The sequence below is a fragment of the Arvicola amphibius genome, chromosome 3 (genome assembly GCF_903992535.2).
Source record: "Arvicola amphibius chromosome 3, mArvAmp1.2, whole genome shotgun sequence".
Taxonomy (NCBI): domain Eukaryota; kingdom Metazoa; phylum Chordata; class Mammalia; order Rodentia; family Cricetidae; genus Arvicola; species Arvicola amphibius.
In genome coordinates, this window is record NC_052049.1 from 61,570,859 (window position 1) to 61,590,427 (window position 19,569).

General features: G+C 33.5%; 1 protein-coding gene across 1 annotated transcript in view; it reads left to right on the top strand.

Annotated features, from left to right (window-relative positions):
• The window catches only part of Rasa1 (RAS p21 protein activator 1), a 77,271-nt gene extending 59,806 nt beyond the window's left edge, over positions 1 to 17,465 (top strand). Inside the window, 14 exon segments of the mRNA XM_038322094.2 lie at positions 1,909 to 1,996; positions 2,693 to 2,770; positions 4,024 to 4,181; positions 4,527 to 4,603; positions 5,683 to 5,855; positions 6,154 to 6,313; positions 6,810 to 6,952; positions 8,101 to 8,216; positions 9,206 to 9,292; positions 10,957 to 11,024; positions 12,852 to 12,940; positions 13,872 to 13,949; positions 15,421 to 15,555; positions 16,356 to 17,465. Of these exon segments, the coding sequence (XP_038178022.1) occupies positions 1,909 to 1,996; positions 2,693 to 2,770; positions 4,024 to 4,181; positions 4,527 to 4,603; positions 5,683 to 5,855; positions 6,154 to 6,313; positions 6,810 to 6,952; positions 8,101 to 8,216; positions 9,206 to 9,292; positions 10,957 to 11,024; positions 12,852 to 12,940; positions 13,872 to 13,949; positions 15,421 to 15,555; positions 16,356 to 16,439 (1,534 nt within the window). The 3' untranslated portion in view covers positions 16,440 to 17,465.
• Positions 17,466 to 19,569: the final 2,104 nt, after the last annotated feature.

The window sequence follows — 19,569 nt, forward strand, 5'->3', positions numbered from 1 at the left end:
GTGTAGATGTTTGCTTGCATGGTTATGCAATTTTCCCAGATTTTGTTTGTTTCTTCATATTAAACATTGGATTTTTAAAAAGGCTGTATATTATATAGGAAGCATTTTAAGAGCTTAAGTTGGAAGTTGCTTCAGTGATCATTATTCTAATGACCATTGTTGGCAGAGCTGTTACACTTTTTTCTCCATATACTGAGTAATTCACTCTGGCATTTTTTTAATGTAATTTAAAAGGAAAGCTATATTTTTCTTTGGCAGTTTTCTGTAAACATTTAAAAAGATTTTTAACCCACTGAGTCTAATTAATGATGCCCATATGAAACTGAGCATGGCCTCTTCCACTTGGGCCACACTCTAAAGAAAAGTAACCCTCTTTCCCTATAACCATCAACTGCTAGTAACTCCTTAGCTAGGAGTGGGGCTTAACTGGTTTGATTTGTGCAGGTTTTAAGGAGGTAACTACTGTTGCCATGTCAAGAGAGCAGCATTTTACAACACTCCTTCCCCATTATATTTTCCCTGCTCTTCGTGATATTCCCTAAATCTTGGTAGAGTCTCTGCCATTGATAACCGGTGTTCTATTTAAGGCTGAGCAAGCACTCCATTGCTTCTTCCCAGCACTTTGCTCTTATAATATATGCTTCTGTCTGAATGAATGATGGATGTTGTGTGTGAAAAGCTGTGAGTAATGCTACTGGTTCCAGAAGACATTGTGCTTAAAGCCTTTGGGGGTCAAGTGAAGACTGAGTTCAAGGTTGGGAAGGCAGCCTTCCTTATGTGAAGACACAGTCAACATTAGGGGTCTGACATGAAAGCTTCATTTTTGAAGGACCAATGAGATTCACTTTCCTCTCTAGTCACTCTGGAAATTTTGGATTTTTGGTCTATCATTTCACATGCTACTTTTTCTTTGACACATTGACCTCAGAGTCAATAGCTTTGAAGGGTTGAAAAGGAAACAATATGGGGAAAGTCAAACTCCCCTAGAAATGAGCTTTTCCCTTCAGATTCCCCAATGTTGATTGTTCCGTGTATCTTCACATGGCATGGCCATTTGTTGTTCTAGTCTTGAGGGTTGATCTCAGTTAGACTATATTCAGATCAGAAATTCTCAGTTCACATTTTCCATTATTTCATAATCTTCCCAAGCATAAAAAAGTTTTAACTTTTTAAACAAGTATACATGATAAAAAATATTTGTCTAAAATAAAATAAAAGTAATACTTAGGGAGTTCTGAAAACTTAAAAGGTCCTTCCTTGTTAAACATTTTATTAAGATTTATCCAGTTTAACTGTAAAGTCAGCCCATCTGCAAAACAGATACAAATTATTAAGTATTATAAAATCTGATTTGTAGTAGTTCATACTAGGGGAAGACATGAACAAACAATTTATGATCCCTGCTATGTCATTAACCTTCAGAACAAGTGATGTAGGGAGATGGTGTTTTTGACTTAGTGAAAAAAATGATCAAGTTTGTAAAAAAAAAAAAAAAAAAATAGAAAATTACAGAAAAGAACATTCAGACCACCTTCAGTCTGCTTAGAGACAAGCATTAATATTTTTAATTCCTTAATCATTAATAATATTAACATTTTTACTTTTCAGTGCATGTACACAGTTTCTGCATATAAGTTATGTTTAGTTCTAGAAAGTACTTATTTTTTTTCTTTGATATATTTTAATATTAATTTATATTGCTTTTTAGTTTAAACCTTGAAAGACTAATGAAATTTCAATTTTATAATATGTATGCATGTGGCATCTTAATCTTGCAGAATTAATTACCTACTTCTCTAAATTAATAATTATGATAACCTTAAATCATTTGCTGTGTGTTTAAAGCTGGTATAAATACTTTAATAATTTTTTTAAGTTTCTTAATACTTTTTTTGTTTGTGTTCCAAGGCCAAACTGTTTTCAGATAGTAGTTCAACACTTTAGTGAAGAACATTACATCTTTTACTTTGCAGGAGAAACTCCAGAACAAGCAGAGGTAAGATCACTGTTTCCTGAACTACTGAGATCTTTGTGCTAGCCTAACTTTATTAAATAGGGAAGAAAACTACTGTGGGACAGTGTTAAGAACGTGTGTCTGAAATCTTAATACTCTAACAAGTGAGAAACTGGTGTTGTTGTTCCCTTTTTCCTTTTAACAAAACACAGTGAAGGGTTATCAGATATAAAAAGTGCTATTTAAAATTGACCATTAAATACTCTGTGAATTCAGATGAAACTAATCATTTACTAATAATTATATTTCCATAAGTTAGAGGCATTCTCCATATATTCCAGAAGCAAGCCAGCTAGTTGTAATATTTCTGGAGGGTTTAAATATATGTTGTACAAATAGGACTTTTCTGAGGAGACTCTATGAAAAACAAACAGAATTAAGTGAATGACAGTGGCTTTGTTGGCAATAGAACCTATCTTTCAGCCCTGAATATGAACTGCATGACTATATCACTGTGAACCCTACATTGACCCTTAAGTATTAGAGTGAGAGAACTAATATTGTTTTGTTTCTTGTTTCGTTTTGCTGAGACAGAAAATTACAGTTTAGTATATTCTTAAGACTCAAAATGGCAGTCTAGGGATGGAAATAATTAAATATAAAGAAAGTAAATTGATAATTGGAAAAACTTACATATGTTTCTTTGCAATACTGTTTTTGTTTTTTTTTTTTTTGTAGGATTGGATGAAAGGCTTGCAAGCATTTTGCAGTTTACGAAAAAGTAGTCCAGGGACATCTAATAAACGTCTTCGTCAGGTGAAACTTCCTTGTGTCTGACTTGGAACAGTCTTACTTTCATATCACTTTGTTCTTTTTTTGCCTATACATTGCTACTTTTGCCAACATTTCTTAAGAGTAGAAAGGTTTATTTGTCTTTGAGGTTTCCTATGCCTTGCTGTCATTGCTTGACTTGGTAGCAGTTGCTCTGTGAAAGAGACTTCTTTATGTACATGCTCTGCTTCCAGTCTGCTGAGCCAGCTCCTAACAGAACAGGTCAAAGCAAGGCACCCTATCTTGTGTACCTTTTTTTCCACTTGGAAAATTATCTTAGGTAGAATCAAAGAAAGGTACTTCTAAAGAGTTAATCATACTCAAGAGTATCCTTAAAACTTGTTTTTGTATAGTTGTTTTTGAGACTAACTAGAACCTTGTGTATACTTTTGTTTATAGGAAGTTGTTTTGTTATCTAGATATGTACTGCATTATTACCTTTTCTTAATTATTTTTCCCCCCCTTAGATATAGGGGTTTTGTGTGTAGCCTAGGCTGTGGTCAGAATTACAGTGATCCTCTTGCACCAGTGTGCTGAACACTAGGATTACAAGAATGAGCCACCCACCATAACTGACTTATCCCTTATTACTTGGCCTTCACATCTTTCTTTTGTTGTTTCATTAAAGTGGTTTCTAGATAATTGGAAATAGTCAAACTCTAATGTGGTTAGAATTTTGGTGGAAGTGCAAAGTGGCCCCTATGAATTTCTATTAAGCTTGTTGAATTTAATAGCCTGTTTCATGGACATAGAATACAGTTGTTACTAGGTAACTAATTACTCTATAGCAAAAACCCTGGCTTTTATTCCAAGGATACACACATACACACAAATAATTATTTAATAAATATAAGTTGTCACATATCTTTGTACACATGTAATTACAGCCAATATCTCAATCCCCTTTGACAGCTAAGTTATTCTGCTGTGGGTTTAAGGATTGTTTTCAATCCTTAACACAACATAGCATGTAGTCTTTTACATTTGACACTGAAGGTGACAACTGATGGTAGAGAGAGTGTTGAATAGTAGGAGGTAGGCGAACTTCTCTGGCAATATTTTAGAGTAGTAAAATCTTCATGATAAGCATGCTATGATATTTGGGGTTTGGAAATGGGTGGTGACAGTTGATTAGCAAAGCTTATGTTTTTTGAAATACTAAGAAAAACAAGTGACTATTTTTCACGTTTATATGTAGGTCTTAAAATGTTGGGTATGAATTTTTGTGTTCTCTTTAGGTCAGCAGCCTTGTTTTACATATTGAAGAAGCCCACAAGCTCCCAGTAAAACACTTTACTAATCCATATTGTAACATCTACCTGAATAGCGTCCAAGTAGCAAAAACTCACGCAAGGGAGGGGCAAAACCCAGTATGGTCAGAGGAGTTTGTCTTCGAGTAAGTCCTATTTTATCATATTAATCCGTATTAGAGTCCTATTTTCCTCATGCTGTTTAAGTTTCTGTTGCTTTCTAGGTGTTTTAATAATTTTTTTGTTGGATTCTTCATCTTCATTAATAAAGGTGGACTACTGAAAAGTGATGACATGTTTTCTATATTTTCTAGATCTTGTTTTAAGAGATTAATATTTTAGGAAGTTTTAAGAATACTGGAAAAATGTATATTCATCAACATTCTTGTGTAACAATAATGTAAATCTTGTTTTAAGTATTACACAATGAATTTTTGAACAAAAATAAGGTAGTTTGATACTAGAACATTTTTCTAATTTTTCTCCTTTAGTGATCTTCCTCCTGACATCAATAGATTTGAAATCACGCTTAGTAATAAAACAAAGAAAAGCAAAGATCCAGATATCTGTAAGTTGATTTCAAGCTTTCTAAAGTAATGAAAGCATGTTGTATATATTTTTAGAACGTATAACTGAAATGTCTAAGATGCAGATGAAACAAATGCTATGCAGTCTACTACTCGACATTGACTGTCCGAGACTATGAAGGGCAGAACAGAATGGCTAAAGTGAATGTGCTGGATGTAGTCCTTACAACTTCAGATGTGCAAATATGCTTCCCTTACCCAGAGAATAGGACAAGAAAATGGTAGGGGTGACCATTTTTTATCTTTTTAGATTACCTTGTTCCTACACTTCACATCTTAAAGGTTCTGTTACAGACTGGAGTTGCAGCTCAGTGGTAGTGTTTGTCTAGCCTGCAGTGACCTGGAGATTAATACCTAGTCCTGCAAAGAAATAAGACACAGAATGTTGAGGTGTGCCATTTATTTGTTGTAACATCAATGCTTTGCTCCTACTCTGAGCAGGACACATCTTCCTGTTCTGTTGGTAGGACAGATCGCAGTGGAATTTAGTGATTCATATCAGGGTGAAATAGGTTAATGTGCCGTCTTACAACATAGGCGGCTTTAGGGTAAGCAGTGATATGTAATGACAGACACAGACCAAAACCTGAAGCTGAGTAAAATGTTTATTCTGTAATTGCTTACATTTTTAAGTTTTTCTCCATTACTTATATGACAAGATTCTAGTAATGGCACAGATAGCAAGCCATATTTCCTATTTTGATTGTGGTGTTTATTCCTCTACCTTTTTACCTAACCTAGCTAACTCAACTCCCCTAGGCTGTTAGATATCCTTGTGTCTGAAAGTATTATTTACTGTTGTAGCACTTACACTGCACCCTCTTTGATAGCTTAAGACATTTTCCACACACATCAGACACTATGGCTTAATCATTTCTTAATCCCATATCCCTAGCCTATGACAGAATGTCACATAGCAGGCCTTTAAATGGAAAAAGTAAGCAGTTAAGTGTTGATTTTGTGATATTATTGAAAACTTGCTTAATGAAAAGCATTTAAAACTACAGGAAAGTGTATTGAGAAAATGTAATTGTATGACCATAGTGTTTTTTCTTTGTAGTATTTATGCGTTGCCAGTTGAGCAGGTTACAGAAAGGACATGCCACAGATGAATGGTTTCTGCTCAGCTCCCATATACCACTAAAAGGTATTGAACCAGGATCCCTGCGTGTTCGAGCACGATACTCTATGGAAAAAATCATGCCAGAAGAAGAGTACAGTGAATTTAAAGAGGTATTATTTAGAAGTCTAATTATTTTAATAACAATAAATATAAATGTTAAACTATTTAATAAAAATCCATTAAGCTAAATAGTAATGTCCTAGATTAGTACCACGCTAGTAACCAGAGGTTAAAAAAAAAACATGTATGATCTTGATCTTACAAGGCTAGAAATATATAGCATTCCATTTTGTCAATTGTATCCAATAGTTATGTTCTTCCACTTAATCTTACATATATTTCCCATTGGTTCCCAAGGATACATAATGCTATGTACTTTCAGCATTCTTCTTTTGATGTCTTTTTTAGCTTATACTACAAAAGGAACTTCATGTAGTCTATGCTTTATCACATGTATGTGGACAAGACCGAACACTACTTGCCAGCATCCTACTGAAGATTTTTCTTCATGAAAAGCTTGAATCATTGTTGTTATGCACACTAAATGACAGAGAGATAAGTATGGAAGGTAATATGGATGTGTGATTTTTTTTTTAAATGTAAAAATATGATTTTATATATCAAACGTGGGGTCTGTCTTTAAATATATTAAGCTGTTAAATCATTTTACAAAGTATTTGAGATTCTTTGTTTAATATGGGAATGGGTTGCTATTTCTAATTCTATCATGGAAAATTAAGTATTAGAAGCTGTAAGAAAATGATTTCTTTGTCCAGACTCAGTGTGTGAGTATCAACAATAGCATACATACTATTTATCATTACCTCAGGTTTTACTGGGATGTTTATGAGTAGAAGTCAGATGGCACCTGTATTTTATTTCTAGATTTTGTAGCAGTTCTGAGGCTAAGGTACACATCACCATGCTTTTCACAGCTTTTAATATGTTCATTTTCTTCTCATTAATATTTATGTAAAAAGTATGTTACTGAAGAAAAATAATTTCCAACTTTAGTTGTATTAGTACAATGCTCTAAGTATTATCTAACATCCATATTTGTGTAGATGAAGCCACTACCCTATTTCGAGCTACAACTCTTGCTAGTACCTTGATGGAGCAGTATATGAAAGCCACTGCCACACAATTTGTTCATCATGCTTTGAAAGACTCCATTTTAAAAATAATGGAAAGCAAACAATCATGTGAGGTAAGAGTTTATTGTTTAAATCTTTGCTGAAAATGGCATATTTTAATGAGAACTTAACAAATTACAGCTTTAGGAAAGTACATCATTTCTAAATTTGTCAATGCAGTTATGCCCACTATAATAAATTTACAATCCCCTCCACACACACAGAACCCCATGACCGTGCATGCACTCAAAGCTCTGTTGGCATTTCTCCTCATTTCTCCTAATGATCAAGTTTACCTTACTTTAAGAAAATGTGTGTAACATAAATTGAACATTCTTCCAGGGACTTTTGTTATTCATATTGAGTATCATATTCCCAAAAAACGTATTTTAAGATTTTGGGACTATTTCATATACATAACTTTGAGAGTGGAACCTAAGTCTACACATAAAATTCATTTATGACTGAAGTTAATTTTACACGAGTTCTAGGAGGCTTGTGTTAACTTTGGGCCCATCATGTGAAGCCAAATGTGGAGTTTCCCATTTGTAGTGCTATGTTGGCATGCAAAGTCAAACTCAAGGAAAAACTTGTAAGTGTAACATCTTTTCCTTAGCGGTCTGTATAAGGTATTTTAAAGATGATTAAGGTTTTAGTGCAAGTTTATAAGCAACTATACAGTCATAAGCAGATTCCTGCTTATATAACTATTCTACTTGATGGGTGCTACAGAGCAATTATAAAGGAAGACTGTATCGAGCAAGCCTTGAGAGGGTGTCAGTAAAATAAGGAAGTAATTGGTAACACTTGGGTCTGTCAAATGTTAATTCATAACTCATAACAAAATGAGTATTTTATTGTTAGAAGCTGAGGATAATCCAGTAATTACTATGAGAGTTGACAAGTGTTTCAGATTTTTAGGTACATCTGGCATATCAGAACACAGAAATTGGGGGTGGGTGTTGTACTTGAAAAGTTCTAAGTGTTCAGGATTCTATTTACACATTTTGACTATCTTAGCCACTACTTTGAACCTCATTAAAAAGTTTTTTCCTCAGATAAATAGAAATGAGTGGCTTACTATTTGGTTGAGTGACTGAGAATGGAATTTGAGTATGTGGAACTGCTGACATCTTTGAAAAAAATAACTGCTCATTTACCATGACTTACCTGAGTCTTTCGTCACCAAAATGAATTTGTATTGGTTTGTTCCTTCTCTTAGTTAAGTCCATCAAAGTTAGAAAAGAATGAAGATGTGAACACTAATTTAGCACACCTATTGAACATACTTTCAGAGCTTGTGGAGAAAATATTCATGGCTTCAGAAATACTCCCACCGTAAGTTGTCAGATTGTTTGCCAAAAATTAATGCATCTGTGTTTTTTAAGTTTTCTTTTAAAGAATGCTTTCTATTGGTGTTACTGGTATTGGTATTAGAGGTTTTTAGTCCTTAAATGGTAGATTATGAGCTGGATGTGGTGGTGCATGCCTTAATATCCCAGCACTTGGGAGGCAGAGGCAGGCAGATATGAGTTTGAGGCCAGTCTGGTCTACATAGTGAGTTCCAGGACAGTCAGGGCTGTGACACAGAGAAACTTCTATCTCCTCTCAAAAAAGTTGGATTATGTTTAAGGAAAAAGAATAGATGAGTGAAATAATAGTTTAAAAAAAGCCAGAGTAAAATATAGACTTCGTGCCTGCCTGTATTTTCAGTATTGAAGTGGATGAGCCAAGATGACGATGAATTTCGGCCACATAGCAAGATCTTGTCTCACAAAAGAGGAAAATAGAAACACATAAACTGTATGTCCATATGGACTGAGTAAGTCTGGCATATATTGTAGCTTAGATAAAAGAATAACATGTCTCAGATCTGAGGACAATATTTGTAAATCTAGTTTCTAGTTCTTGCCTAGCATTAGATTCCCAGGAAAGAAAAACCAAAGTCAAGTATGTACACAAGATACCAGTATAGTGTCTGCTTAAAAGCCAGTGTGAGTAGACTCACTTGTTTAGATGGAATAAGTCAAAATAGTAGAATATGTGCCACATTAATTCCTCTATATTCTCATGCTTAATAATTTGTTTCATAGTTTTCATTAACAAGTTAAAAATCAATGGAGCCAAACATACTGCATTATCTTTCTACACCCGTTACTAAATATGCTTCTTTTACTTTTGACAAAATACCTTTTTTAGATGAGAAGGTCAAATGAATTAAAATATGGTGTACTGGTTGGGTAAATTAAAATTTTGGCTGCCAGTAAATTACCATTATGATGATGATATTAACTTTCTGTATTGAGATGTTTATGTTATTTTGGCAGGACACTGAGATATATTTATGGGTGTCTGCAGAAATCTGTTCAGCGTAAATGGCCTACAAATAACACCATGAGAACAAGAGTTGTTAGGTAAGAGTCACTTCTCATTTGTCGTAGTCACTGTATGCAGTACACACTGATTTGTGTATGTAGGCAGAGACAGAGGAAATTGGTGCCTGGAGAAGTGCAGTAGTTGAACCATCTCGATTTTAACTGATTTGAAACATCTGTGATTCCAAGCTGATCTCCAACTATACATTCTAGCTCTCGTTTAGTCTCTTTGTCATACATCAAGAACTGCTTTAGCAGCTAATTTGAGAGCTCATATATGGACTTAAATTGTTTGCTTAAGTTACAAACGGTTAAGAACCAAGCAGAACTAATGCAAAATTCCTACGACTATCTAATATATTAATATTGTTCAAAGATTTTGTTAAGCATACCTCAGCTAGTACAAAGTGGTAAGAAATTTAGTAGAAATGCATCAAATACAGTTTTCTAGTAATTGTAGAATATGTACATTGCCAGTCATATTACATGTAAAATATGAATTTTAAGGACACATTTCTGATGTAAATTTTGTCAAGAGGCTTCTACTTGTCTTGCAGACAGAATTTCTATTAGTGGCCTAAGGGCAGCATAGTTCTGAGGTAAGGCACTAGTTTAACACTCAGAACTCCTGGATTTGATTCCTACCTCTGAATAAAACAGGCCAGCCAAACCCCCTCCTAGTTAGCTTCACTAAGACACATGCAACAATTGTAGGAAGAAAGAAAAATTACAAGCATACTATTTGAGCAGTTGTGTGTGGTGGACATTAAACTGTTATGTAAAATACATGCTTTAAATGTGTAACTGTTAAACTAGTACAGCAGAGAATCCTTTAATTGAATTTAATGTGACAGGGTGCTTTAGGGGTTTTTTCATGCCTAAGGTGATTTCTCTTCCTAGTAATAGATAAGCTTTTAAATTAAGTAGTACCAATGTATTATTTAATTTAAAATCACCTTAAAAATTCAAAAATACATTTTCACTGAAATTTACTAATGGGTCAATGTTGTCAATTTAGGTTTCTAGTTAGGTATCAAAATATTTTCAGTAAACCTTATATAGGAACCTTCTTTAAAAAAAATGCCAAATTGTAAAGTTATTAATTGCTGTAAGGAATTTTACAAACTCTGGGGACTAATGCTTGGTAAGGTTAATTATTACCATAGATTCTTTTTAAAAAGAAGTAAAAATTTATACAACATACACTAAATACTACTGATGGAAGGAGGCAGAGTAGGGGTATCTATAAGCTTACATTAACTATAGAACTTTCAAATGTTTACTGTATGAATTTTGTCAAGGAATCTTTGATAATTACAGCATATTCCAATGTTTATATAAATCAGCAGCAATATTGATGCAATCATCTTAATTCACACTTTTCTGTTTAAATAAACTTTAAAAAGACAAGCAAAAAAGTGGGTAATTTGGAACCTTCTCTCTATAAAACATTTATTTGAATCCTCATAATCTTTCAGCAGTTCTCAGTGTTTTAAAACAGTACTTCCCAGGAGAGAAACAAATTACTAATCTGCAATAAACAAGTATTTCCAAAGTTAATCTGAAATTATGTTTGCCTTACAGTTTTCTTAATGACTGTGTTTAGGCTTCCCCGTTTTGAAAGTAAAGGTTGTGGTTCTAAATTTAAATATGTTTATATTGTAAACATATAGTTTTCTAAAAGAATTTTCCCTCCCAATTAGTGGTTTTGTTTTTCTTCGGCTTATCTGCCCTGCTATCCTGAGTCCACGGATGTTTAATATCATTTCAGGTAAATACCTTTTAATAAACTTTGAAATGGGAAAAGCTTCATTACTTCTGTAACATTTGAAAAAAATACTTGCACTTTAAATCAGATTTTAACATATCTAAGACACAAATAAAGTTCACTAATGCACTATCCCCTGCCTTTACTCTTTTTTGTTCCTGTGACTTTAGTTTGCATTATATTTATTTTAAGCATACGAGTGTGTATGTACATGCATTTGCTTGCCATGATGCACGTACAGGTGTCACAGGACAACTTCTGGGAGTTGATTGTCTCTTTTCACTCTTTGAGTGCCTGGCATTGACATTAGGTCATCAGGCTTGGTGGCACTGAGGTATGTTACTGGCCCACTGGCTCTCACACTGACTGCGTTTACAGGATATGAGACCTCTTCTGTCCTTAGTCTACATCAGGTTGCTATAAGCTGAACTTTTTAAGATGCATCAGTGAACATTAAACAAAGAAGGTAGACCAGATTATTCCAGTTATATAATATTAATTGACCATTTTATTTTCTAATAAGTTTGGTCCCATTTTGCTTTTTACTCATTTGTCCAAGTTTGCAGATTTGTAAACTTATGAAGGGAAAAGTATTAATATAACTTCAATGTAGTAATGAGCCAATTAATATTAATGGGAAGAAACAATCACTTTTATACTAATAATTTGAAGCTCAAAGCTGTATTAAAATTATTCGAGTTGGGAGTATATTTCACAGAACTTAGGAGGCTAAGGCACAAAGAAAGGTCAGTGCCAGCCTGGACTCTATAGGTAGACCATGTCACTCAGCACAGTGCTGTGTACCTATCATGCAGGAAGTTGAGTCTGAGAGTTCCCTGGATCTTAACAAACAAAAGACTATTTTTTTCAGTATTTTAATTTTACTTTCATACTCCCTCCTCACATGCCTATAGTTACTATTCATTACTACTGAAGTAAGTGAATATATGCATATTAAGAATAAAGATGGGCCGGTGAGATTGTTCTCACCACATACTGCTCTTTATACAGAATTCAGTTCCCAACACCCATGTCAGGTGGCTCACAACCACCAAAACTCCAGCTCCAAAGGATCAGACACCCCTTTCTCACTTTTGTGGGTAGTTGCATTCATTTGTACATATCCATACACAAATACACTGAAGTTTTAGAAAATGAAAGGATTAGAATTTGTTCTGAGGGTTCTATTCATTGCTACTTCAACAGTATGTGAACTTGAATTAAAATTTTACAACACAGTCTAAAACAGTGAGTCAGAATATAAGATGTGAAGTTATTATCTTGGGTTGGTAATGTAACTCAGTTGGTAGAATGCTGGCAGAGCTTGTCAGTTTCTGGTTTGGTAGCTACAGATACTTTTCTGTATTCCATTTTCCATGTTCTACAGGGAAGTTTTTCATGAGCTCAAAAACTGATCTTTCAAGTGAACTATTAATGCTAGAAGCAGGGAACTGCTAAGATTACAAAATGGTTCCCTAAGTGGGTTGAAATTAGCCTTGTGAATGGTTCTGAAAGGTTTGTAGAGTGGCAGTCTTCTTAGCAATAAAGCAGCTTTTTGAGTTATTCTGAAACATTATAAGCCAGTTGGGAATTAATCAAGTTTGTAGTTCACAAAACAAGAAGCACTTAAAAATGTGTTCAGTTTTTTCTTTTAACTTAAGTTCTTTGGAATTAGGTCATATATTTTTTTCAGACTGTTCTGAATATATTCTGAGTAAAGGATTGTTAGTGCATAAGAGTAAAGAAAAACTAAAAGTGCTAAATTTATAATGGTTTACCTCAATGTACCTTTGGAGTTGTTATCATTAGTTGTACCAAATTCTCTTGTAGATTCCCCATCTCCTATTGCTGCAAGAACACTGACATTAGTGGCTAAGTCTGTGCAGAATTTAGCAAACCTTGTGGAATTTGGAGCTAAGGTAAAAATATTTTGATATTTAAAATTTATTGACCACATTTTAAATGTTTTTATTTCACAATCAACATACTTGATCTTCAAAACAGTTTACTATGTAAATACTGGAATAATACAATTACCTCCTTTTGTAACTCCTTGCCCAACTCATAAATATGTACTGCTCTCTTACCAACCACTAGTTAGTATGCTGTCCTCTGTCAGATATTCAGATATAATGTATTCTCTATACTTCCTTTCAGATTGATCTGAAAACTTTGGGGTATAATTAATAATTAATTACACATTTTAGGCTTTTGCCTAAATAGGCAATTTCCTCTTAATTTTTGCCAAATTTAGTAATTTTTCTTTTTCCAAAAAATGATTTACTTTTATGTGTATGACTATTTTTGCCTGCATGCATGTAAGTACACTGTTGTGTTCCTGGTGCTCACTTATGCCAGAGGGCACATGACAGGAGCCATCATATGAATGCTGGGAACCAGACCCTGGTCCTCTGCAAGAACATCTCTCCAGCCCCGAAGTTAATCCTCTTTATGTTTCATTACTTGTCTTAGAAATTTCATGTCTACATCTTTGGAATTTCCAATTGAACCGTATTACATTTGAGGTTGATAGTTGATACTATGTTACCTATAAATTGTAACACTTTTGAATTTACCTAAAATCCATGGCATATTTTGTCCCATTGCAATCATAGGGAATTTTTTGTTTCACTGTATTTTAACTCCCTACAGTATGTTGGATTCTTCATAATTCATCAGTAATAAATTCTAAATATATAATTTGTTTCTACCAAGCTACGTTAAATTATTTCTGATTTGTAACAGCTTACTAACTCTACCAGGTTTCATATAGTAATTCTTGCTTAATGGATAGTTGTTGTAAAACAGTTTTTGTTAAGGCATATGAGGCCTGTGTTTTTAATTTTTTAGGAACCTTATATGGAAGGTGTTAATCCATTCATCAAAAGCAATAAACATCGCATGATCATGTTTTTAGATGAACTTGGGGTATGTATATAATTTTCACACTTTTTGAGAATTTAGTCATATGGCAATAACCTTTAGATTTTAAAATCAGAAGTTCAAAGTGAAATCTTTTTTATGCACTTATTCTTGCATAAATGGCTTACACAAGCATACACAATTATGGCTTTCAACCAGTCATCTTTTAGATAATCTTTTCATTCTTTTAAGTTGTAGATAAAATAAGATTTGAAGCCAGTTAGATTGGAACCTAAAGTTAGAACTATATGAAAATGTAATTATTAGAACTCATTTGAACTTTTACAAATAAAATTGTGACACAATTTTAAAGAATATGTTTATAATTTCTGAGACCTTAAATAGTAAGTTAAATTTTCTACATCATTCCAAAGATATATTTCAAGAACTGAATGAATTTTAAAACAAATATATTTGTTCATATTGTAGTGTGTGTACACATTGAAAAAAGGCCAAAAATATATTTGTGTTGAGCCAGGTTTATGTCATCAGAATTATTGAAGACTGGGTTGTCTTATGTCTTGGAATACATTAGTATATTCCAACTCAGTGATTGATTTCAAAGTACAGTCACCACTATCATGCCATTCTGACAAAAAGGGGGGGATGCAAGTAAGCACAATATAATAAGCTCCATATTTATAAGAAACTTTGAGTAATCTCCTGTGAAAATTCCATTTGGAGTATTTCTAATAAAAATACAGTTAGTTTTCCTTAAATTTTTTGTTGTTTCTACTAATCTTCAAGCTCTGTGAAGGTAAGCAAGATTGTAATGTGTTTCATCTTACAATTTTTTCATTTATCAAATCACTTAGCGAAAAGGTATTCAGTTAAAATGAATGCATTTGAGTTATTTCGTCACTCCAAACAACTAAAATGCTCTTCAACTTTTAGGACTGTTTAACAAACACTATCACTAAAAAGTAGAATACATTTAAGATTAATAAACAACATGTTCAGTTTTTAAGGCCTAAAATATTACTGGCATTTAAGGTAATACAGTAATATAAATTTATTATGATGGCCAAGTTACTCCACGAATGTTAAACACTATAATGCCCAGTGATCCCACATTTTTATCTTGAGTAGTTTACAGAAATTGCAAAGGAACCCTTTATTACACTTTAATGTAGTTCCTCTTTAGATGCTCATCAGTTTAGATACAGTATCTTAGTTTTATTCAATCTAAGCACTGAAATTGTATAAATCCAAATCAGCAATTAATGATGTTACAATTTATTTGACACATGCTCTAAATTTCAAAAAAAAAAAAAATCAACTCAAGATACTGTCATCCTATGGAAGAGTATGGAACCTGGCTTCCTTCCTTGTGAATAGAGGTTCTAAAACCTGTTTAGCAAAATTTTTTGAATAAAAATTATTAGGAAAATCAATGCTTTATACGTAGTTAGGATAATTTTAGAAAATACTTCCAAGGATTTTTATTTCTAAATGAAGTTTTATGATTCCCTTAAAGAATGTACCTGAACTTCCGGACACTACAGAACATTCTAGAACTGACCTGTCTCGTGACTTAGCAGCCCTGCATGAGATTTGTGTAGCTCATTCAGATGAACTGAGAACACTGAGTAATGAGCGTGGTGCACAGCAGGTAGGTCATTACAGAATGGTAATGCTTATCCTTAAAAGATGGTACACATATAAATGGCAAGTGATAAACATAAAAGGGCCAAGTAAATTATTGTCAGTAGGAAGGCGTGTTAGTCCTTCAGTTAACTCTCACACCAAGTATACATGAGCAAGGTTACTTGTCAAACACAGGAGAAATATGAGAATTTTGAAAAATGTCTACAGATGATACTTCATTATAGTGATTCAAGTCGGTGTGGATCATGGCTCACACCTTAAAAAATATTAGTCCATAATACATTTCTGCTCTCCTTGCCAACAGATGTAGGGGTATATTCAAATAAGTACTAGACCCGGAAAGGGTTTCTACCTGACCTACTGTTAGTCATTGGAGACAGTCTTTCTTGAGCTTAAAGGCATGGGGGAAGTATAAATCAAGGTACATACATCCTTAATGCTACCACTGCACTCCTTTCCTGTCTGGTCAAGATTTCACAAAGAAATTAAAATATTGATTATGGATTTTTTTAACCTGAGATTCTAAAAACAGTCTAAATAATAGAGTTCTAATTGGAAAACGTTAGTTTATGGCCGAGGTTTATAATCTCAAATATAAAGTGATATAAGATCGTCTCTTTCTTGGTTACAACTAAAAATGCTCGGTTTAAGTAATCAGAACTCAGTTTTATGTAAGGACTAGAATGCCAGGTCCTTAAGAATCCCATTGGTTTGACATAGTTTTTATCATATTAAAATTTCTGTGTTGAAACTTTGGACTCTGCTTAATGATTTTTACCCACACTGTTTTTTCTTTTTGTCTAGCATGTACTGAAAAAACTTCTGGCTATAACAGAACTGCTTCAACAAAAACAAAACCAGTATACAAAAACCAATGATGTCAGGTAGCAGCCTGGTGTTCTGCATGGATCAGCACCCCAACATGGGAATTCACATCACTATGTCTCCTTTGCTCTTGCCAAAAAATAAATAAATAAAAAAGAGAAAGAAAAAAATTAGCACACCTTTCCACATTCCAGTGATGTGTAAGCTATGCAAACAAAAACCCAAGATTCTGCTGGCTAATAACTGCCAGCACCTTTGTAAGCTATCTGTGCAGAATATTTGCACTTTTTCCACATGGAATCTTTACCAAACTCTGAGCCTTGGTGTACAGTTCAACTTTCACAATAAAGAAAAAAAGCTATGTCTTGAACTTTGAAAATCTATTTTCAGTATATCCAATTGCCAAAGTTTTGTTGTCTTTTGGAAAATGAACTATGAAATCAACTGACAAGAAAACGCATTCTATTGACAACAGAATTTAACTGGATTGCAGACTGTTCTTACTTCTTACGAATATGACCATTTGACTGTTCACTGAATTTATTTGTATTTACAGTTTCCAGAGTTTGACATTATAATAGGAACAATCTTGCTGTATACTTTTTAAAAATACTGTGCTATTCTTCCTGGAACTGTTGAAAAACAATATATAGAATGGATGAATATATGCTCATCAGCTTTATTTTTTAAACATACCACTTATTTTGTTGAAATTGTCAAAGACTGTATTTAGATTTCATGGTTTTGTTAAAATGTTTACAAGTAAATAGTTTAAATTCAATAAATATTATTGGTCATTGTACCAATCAATGCATGTTACCCATTTGACCATTTTATAGATTACTGATGTCTTTTATGTTTAGACAAACTGCTAGAATACTTGTGTCTATCCTAAGATTTTTTTTGTTACTCTATTATGCAGATAACCTCATCAGCCACTTAACAACTTATACATCTCTGAACTTCTTGTACGTGTTTTACTGCTGGATAATTTAGTTTGTATAGTTCATCTGCTCTTATGTTTGTATTTTTTGTGAAGTACCCACAGGGTTAAGTTAAAATAAACCAAGGGATAGCTTGCATAATTAATCATCTTACTATCTAACTTCATTCTAACATTTTTCTGCTTAGGGATAGTTCAAGCTTTACTATCAGAATAAAGCCCAGGAGGATTTTTATTAATTTTTTTTTTCACAAAGGATTTTATTTATTCACTCAGTGTACAACTTGTTAAGCAACATGTCTTGTGCTGAAGACTTAAAAAAAACTATGTATCAGACTGTCCTTAGTAATCAAATAGGTTTCTGAACCACCAAGGAAGGTATTAATAAAATGTTCCCTCAATAAAAATGTTTTCCTGAAGGCCTGGATTTTCCAAAAACATTTGATTGCATTCCTCAGAGATACTGTATATAGTGAAAGAGGTTAAACAATCAAGGGTTTATTTCCCTTTGCTGAGGAACAAACTGAAGAGGCCTCAGTGTATTCTTTTGAAAGGTGTTAAATACAACCATTGAGAGATTTCCCTGGCTTAAATATGGGTCTGAATGTAGCCATGAAGCTAAATTACTGTCCATATTTAGCTTCAGCCAGATTAACTGTAGTAACAGAAACAAAAAAACTACAGACTCTTTTGCTTTGTAATCAATGCAGTCCCTTTCTCTCCATAATCCATTATAGTTCCTGTTCTTATGGCTGCACTATGACAGTAACTCATCTTATTTTTTTTGGTTTGCAAGGTGGAAGGGCTACAGACTGTTTAATGTAGATAAGGATTTTCAAAGATAGGTCAAGGTCCAAACTCTAGTTTAAAGCATTTTAGTTTATCCTCACTAATTGTACTTGATTGTTTAGCCATGATGGCCTATCTGCCATCCCTGACATGCTTCTCCTTTTTAACCATTTAATCTGAAAGATTTATCCTTACTTTTGTGTTTTACTGACATGCTCATGTCTTAAATTGGAGTGGGAAGCTTGTTTCTTACCTTCATGGGCCCTGTAGTAGCTAAGTGGTTAGTGGCGAGATTAAACCTTTCAAACTTTTTTTTTTAATGGGGCTGGGTAGAAAATTTTCAGAGGTACATATGACCCCTGCTTTGGTGTCAAATTTAGTGTTCTAAAAGAAAAACAGAAGACACATTGAGCATTTGCAGTTCTGTCTATAGTCTATCACGTTGCTTAACTTGAACTATATACTTGGGCATATATGCTTTGGTTTTCAGTCCATTATAAAGTATTACATTTTATCAGTTTTACTCTAGAACAAGAAAGAAAACGCAGAAACTCAAGCCATACAAGTAATTATTAGAGATGAACATGAGCATAAATCACCATATTTTAGACAGGAAAATGCTACCTACCCTCTTGGGAAATGTACCCTTGAGTATGTAAAGCTGGGTGGATTTTGGGTAGATTTACATTTGAGGTAGTTGAGTTTCATAGTTTCTTCAAGGCAGTTTTCGTGCGGGGAGGGGAGTAGAGAAAAATCCAAAAAACAGAAACCAAAACAAAACACTGGCCTAATAAACACATACCTATCTGCACTTTGGTCCTAAGGTACTAGCTACTACTTGCTACGCTACAGCAGTGTTAACAGCAGATACGCGCACTGCTGTGGGTAGTCCTACCAGGAGTAGGCGGCATGATCTCCATTTTCTACTTGCTAGACTAGCACACGGAGGTATAATTCATAGGAAAATGAAGGTATATATATCTAAATAATGTAATTCCATGTTGTGGGTTTTTATATTATTTCATTTTAAGCCGTTGAATGTTATTTCATCTACAAATTTCTAGTGACAGTAATGCCTATTTTATATGGATTCACTTATAAATCATTTAATGATAAAACTGACTATAATTTGCTATAACTTACCTGTGGTTACTTAAGATTTTTATCTAGACTCAAAAATTTTATTTTATTTGAACCCAGATGTCAGTAATTTAAGTTATTTAACTTAGAATAAGGTGTAGCAACTAAGCACTAAATAACTGCCCAATATACTCTATAGCTCGCAGTAATTCATAAATAGTTCAGTCTATCGAAGAAACATTTTGAAAAGCCATTTGTAAGACCTTCTGAGAATGAAAACTATTTCCTTAGCACTTCTAAGATTTACTGTTACTAAGTTTGGTTTTTCTGTATTTCTTCTAAATGGACAGGTTTGTTTAATCACATTTTGTTCAAAACAGC